General features: G+C 40.4%; 1 protein-coding gene across 1 annotated transcript; it reads left to right on the top strand.

Annotated features, from left to right (window-relative positions):
- Positions 1–332: 332 nt before the first annotated feature.
- On the top strand, positions 333–3,736 carry LOC101849715. Its single transcript, XM_005104633.2, has 2 exons — positions 333–558; positions 2,406–3,736. Exon 2 carries the CDS (start codon positions 2,430–2,432, stop codon positions 3,537–3,539), a length of 1,110 nt encoding a protein of 369 aa, XP_005104690.1. The 5' UTR covers positions 333–558; positions 2,406–2,429; the 3' UTR covers positions 3,540–3,736.
- The last annotated feature ends 1,668 nt before the right edge of the window (positions 3,737–5,404 follow it).

The raw sequence follows: 5,404 nt of genomic DNA, 5'->3' as shown, positions 1-5,404 counted from the left end.
CTATTGAGTGTGGCTTTCTGCGTCTCTGATGCAGCAGCTGTTCATCTTCTCACACTCACAACCGATCATAACAGACATAAAAAATTCTGGCCGCTCAGTTGGTCGTCTGCTATACCAATGTCCGGTAAACTCCACAGATAAGTGATAAGACGTCATCCCTTTGGGGTTCAAAGCAGCTGACCAGGACAAGATGACTGGAATTGACCCAATTCTTGAGCAGGATATGTTGCGAACTCAGTGGACTAGAGAATGACCCAAAATAGGAGATTGCTTTGATAAAGTGATAGTAAATAATACGTAAAGACAATAAAAACTGTCAGTCATTTCGGTTTTATGCTGATATGACAAATGCCGGATATTATTTTAAATCTACGCAGTTTAACAGTCAAATGGAGAGTATAAAATCAGGTTTTCAGAGGATCGAAGACACGTTACTCTGCTCACACACTTCAACAAAGACTTGGACATCACCAACGCTCCTACTTTTATTTTAACCACAGTGAACGCCATCCCAGTTTGTTGAGAAAGAGTTCCTTCCCCGAAGGCTCTTTATTGAAGGTAATGTGCATTGTTTAACGCTAGATCTAGATCTAATAACGTTTATGAGTAAGGTGAAACAACAGTAACATGAAGACGTTGGAAAGAGGGGGGGGGAGGGTGTGCTAATGAGCAGAAGTCAGAGTTTTTATTTTATTGAAGATCTACATTTAATAGTCTATCTTTATCTATATTGTTGACTTGTTCGATTTTGTTCCTCAATTTTATTTTCATGAAAAAGGGGCTATAATCACAGGTCAGACTTCAGAGACCTTTAAATTTAAAATAAAATAGACGTACTGGGAAATGACGACAGTTACAGTAGTTCATAAGACCTCGTGAAAAAAGACAGTTATCAACAACCATTCCCTTGTGACAACTGCCCTAACTTCTTGTTGTTGTTTCTTTCTTGTAGTCTCCAAGTTCTCAATTTTCTCCCACGTCCAGTAAACACTATCCCCTAGGCGTCCTTGCTCTTTAGCCATTCCAGACAACCACAGTACATGTGCATGATTGTCCTTTTGAAAAGGGTTTCTTCCTCTGAAGTTTTTATGAACAGATAATTTGGAGAAAAAAAAAATGCTATATGTGGTTTATACTTCGGTGAACTGTGACGTAACATGCCGAACACAAGACATAATCAATTACTAAAGTGTGGGTAAAAATTCGAGGCGCAACTAATTCAGTAATTGTCAAATCGCTACCACAGAATAACAACAAAGTTCTATCTGACATCTTCGGCAGTTTTGAGTTACTATAGACCATGAGGTCAGAAACCAAACGCTTTTCTATAAAATTTGCTTTCAAAATCGTAAGATATTTTTGAGCTGTCATCAAGATATTCAACAAAGAACTGCATTAGCAAAAGTTTGACATGTTGTGAAACTCAACGTTTTGTTCGTCAAATTTTTCAAAACTAGATATTGATCAGATAGAACTTTGTAATTCTAGTGTAGAGAAATGTCTCCTCAACTATCGAACATAAATTCTCCAACTTTTGCATACGGACTTGTATTGATTTGTCTTACCGGATCTACATCTACAAAACAAATTTAAAATAAAAATGGGTGGTTTCTACATATTTTAAAGAAAGGGTTATTCCCATGAGCTGGGCCAATATCACCTTTAAAAGCACGCCCGTCTGTTCAGACATTATGCTGATTGAACGCATGTTTTGAAAACTTTTCCTTTAGTGCCAAAGAAAAAATGTCTTCACCATAAATTAACTACATTTTTGTAAAAAGATAATTTTTAACATTAACCCTACCACGACATAGTATATTTTCATTTTTAAAATGATGGATAAAGATCCCGTGGCAGTTATAAAATCGAAAAGAACAGGCTCTCCGGACCGCCGCCAGGACAAAATTTAATACATGTACATGTATTAATTCCTACAAAAACTGAAACCATTCAAGTTTGTGTGTTTTAGTTCGAATTTTGCGACACTTACAATTACAACACAATTGGGTCAAATAAGTGCCGAAGATTAGGGATGTTACAGAAGAGCAGCAAACACTAAAAGGAGATAAGGACGATATATGTTTGATAGAAAAGAAGGAGAAAATTACACCAGAGTAGCTGCCAACCACCCACAACCAAGAACAAACTTCAAGAGTACCTTCAATAATGGCACGAGGCTCCCAGCCAGACAAAGGATGATGCTTTGTTTTATGTACATGTAGATAAAACAACAATGTACGTAAAGCAACTTCACTGTGAGATGGGAGATTTTGCAGTCAGTTACTCCCTAGCTCTCGCAGAGGTACGAACGAAAAGAAGAACGTAGGCTTACAATGAATAATGAATTACAAGAGTTATGAAATCGCTTCGCCATCTAATTTACATTATGTATTATGATCTTCCAGGTATTGCAGGTCTTATTGACGAACATGCTATTCGCGGCTACCCTCCTCCTTGTTCTTGGTGTCATGACGTCAGTCACCGAAGCTGCCCCTCAAACCAAGCGTTTTGGAGGAGGCGTCATCAAAGGATGTCCATGTCGAATGGTGAACGGTCGAATCGAATGTCCTTGTTCGGCTAAAAGGGATGTGGAAGATGTCAAAGAAGATGGAGAAGTGGATCTTGTTCGACGTTTCGGAGGTGGAGTTATTAAAGGATGTCCTTGCAGAATGGTGAACGGTCGAATCGAATGTCCTTGTTCAGCTAAAAGGGGTATGGGAGATGACAAAGAAGTGGAGGTTGTTCGACGTTTCGGAGGTGGAGTTATTAAAGGTTGTCCTTGCAGATTGGTTAACGGTCGGATCGAATGCCCCTGTAGTGCAAAAAGGGACGTGGATGAAGTAAAGGATGGAGAACAAGTAGACATTGCTAGACGTTTCGGAGGGGGTGTCATCAAAGGCTGTCCATGTCGAATGGTGAACGGTCGAATCGAATGCCCTTGTTCGGCTAAAAGGGATGTGGAAGAAGTCAAAGCCAAAGAACAAGTAGACGTTGTTCGACGTTTTGGGGGCGGAGTTATTAAAGGATGTCCTTGCAGAATTGTGAACGGTCGGATCGAATGCCCCTGTAGTGCAAAAAGGGATGTGGGTGAAGTAAAGGATGGAGAACAAGTAGACATTGCTAGACGTTTTGGAGGGGGTGTCATCAAAGGCTGTCCATGTCGAATGGTGAACGGTCGAATCGAATGCCCTTGTTCGGCTAAAAGGGATGTGGAAGATGTCAAAGAAGATGGAGAAGTGGGTCTTGTTCGACGTTTCGGGGGTGGAGTTATTAAAGGATGTCCTTGCAGAATGGTGAACGGTCGAATCGAATGTCCTTGTTCAGCTAAAAGGGGTATGGGAGATGACAAAGAAGTGGAGGTTGTTCGACGTTTCGGAGGTGGAGTTATTAAAGGTTGTCCTTGCAGATTGGTTAACGGTCGGATCGAATGCCCCTGTAGTGCAAAAATAAAAAGGGACGTGGATGAAGTAAAGGATGGAGAACAAGTAGACATTGCTAGACGTTTTGGAGGGGGTGTCATCAAAGGCTGTCCATGTTGAATGGTGAACGGTCGAATCGAATGCCCTTGTTCGGCTAAAAGGGATGTGGAAGAAGTCAAAGCCAAAGAACAAGTAGACGTTGTTCGACGTTTCGGGGGCGGAGTTATTAAAGGATGTCCTTGCAGAATTGTGAACGGTCGGATCGAATGCCCCTGTAGTGCAAAAAGGGATGTGGGTGAAGTAAAGGATGGAGAACAAGTAGACGTTGTTCGACGTTTCGGGGGCGGAGTTATTAAAGGATGTCCTTGCAGAATTGTGAATGGTCGAATCGAATGTCCTTGTTCAACTAAAAGAGCAGTGGCAGCTGTCAACGAAGAACAAGTGTATGTTTTTCGACGTTTTGGGGGTGGAGCTATTAAAGGCTGTCCTTGTCGAATGGTGAACGGTCGAATCGAATGTCCTTGCAGTGCAAAAAGAGACGTAGATGAAGTCAAGGACGGAGAGCAAGTAGGCATTTTCAGACGTTTTGGAGGGGGTGTCATCAAAGGCTGCCCATGTCGAATGGTGAATGGTAAAATCGAATGTCCTTGTTGGGCTTAACGCTCTGAAGAAAGTAACATGTTGGTAAAGCGTTTTGGCGGTGGGGATGTCCATCAAGGGGTGTCCAGGTCACCCGGTAATGACCAGATTGAGTGTTTTATGTTGGACTTAATGTCACAATTTAGTCAGGTTATATCAACAGGGTGTGCACATGACGGGACTTGTTAAAGTCTGGTTGTGGTAACAAAAAAAAGTGTATCACAGAATTAGTTTCATGTGAGCATGGGCACACCCCTTGTTTATTGAGCTCTCATATTATCATATCATGTATGTGTCTGTGTGTGCGTGAAGTTGTGTCTTCTTTAAGCCATAGCCAAACTATTATTACTATTAATCACATTGTCATCTCAAAGTGGAGCGAATCAAAGATGTATCATTTTATTGTCGTGTAGTGTAGGCCATATAAATGCAAATGTATTGTTACTTTCAACAATGCGGATAGTTAAATCAGTTTCGAAGTATCTTTTTATTTTATTTTTCTGCTTTGGTTTGAACATTTGGCCTTTAAAAAAAAATGATTTGACTTGTTTAAAAAATGTTTTAAAATAAAGTTCTTTTCTGAAATGTGAACCGAATCGTGTTTGATGTTTTTGAAGAAGGCTTAATTACTTGCTTGCTGATGCCTTATTTGCTGGTGATGATGGAAAATATTGTCCTCTTGTCAAATAGTCATAGCATCAGTCACTGACTTGTCAAATTGTGGAAAAAGTTGCTACAATAAGACACAATGAATAAACAGGGCTCATCTTTACTTGATTTCGTGGAGTATCACAAAAACAACTGCGTCATGACACAGTGGAATCAGGCGCTCGTCAGTTTTTTGGTCATGTAAAGTTATTGGTATCATCTTAAAGCTTGTTCATTTGCCTGCCTTTTGATGAAAAAAAGTATCCATCTATGTCGAATAGGAGTCGAAATATTTGCAATTGAAGGAGGTGGCTCACCTGGTTTCAGAGGTAAAATTACAGTAGAACATGGCTATAGCCAAAGATAGTACAAGACAAGATGGGCCACTCAGCCTAAAAAGTGTCCGCAGGAAGTATGCTCTTTGCTTCAGATGGCGCTGCAGTCTGTTTTGAAGCTCTCTTTCGTTTTTCCAGAAGAAGAATAGGAATAGCACCTCCTTGCTTGCGCAGATCGACTGCTGTTCATCAGCAGTTCGGGTACGTTCAGTGCGGAGTTTTAGTTTTTTATTTTATTTTAATGACCTCTCGCCCTTCATTCTAAAGTCAAATTAAACGAAGAAAACCATCTCCTTTTCCTCCGGAAGAGGTTTTTTGTCAGCGTAACCATTTTTAAAAAACGTTCTTCCGAAATTTATCCCA

Source organism: Aplysia californica, unplaced genomic scaffold (assembly GCF_000002075.1).
Source record: "Aplysia californica isolate F4 #8 unplaced genomic scaffold, AplCal3.0 scaffold00429, whole genome shotgun sequence".
NCBI classification, from domain to species: domain Eukaryota; kingdom Metazoa; phylum Mollusca; class Gastropoda; order Aplysiida; family Aplysiidae; genus Aplysia; species Aplysia californica.
This window is presented reverse-complemented; position numbering and strand designations above follow the sequence as displayed.

Excerpts from the sequence above, each read along its gene's own strand:
- LOC101849715 (XM_005104633.2), top strand. The coding sequence starts at position 2,430 with ATGCTATTCGCGGCTACCCTCCTCCTTGTTCTTGGTGTCATGACGTCA.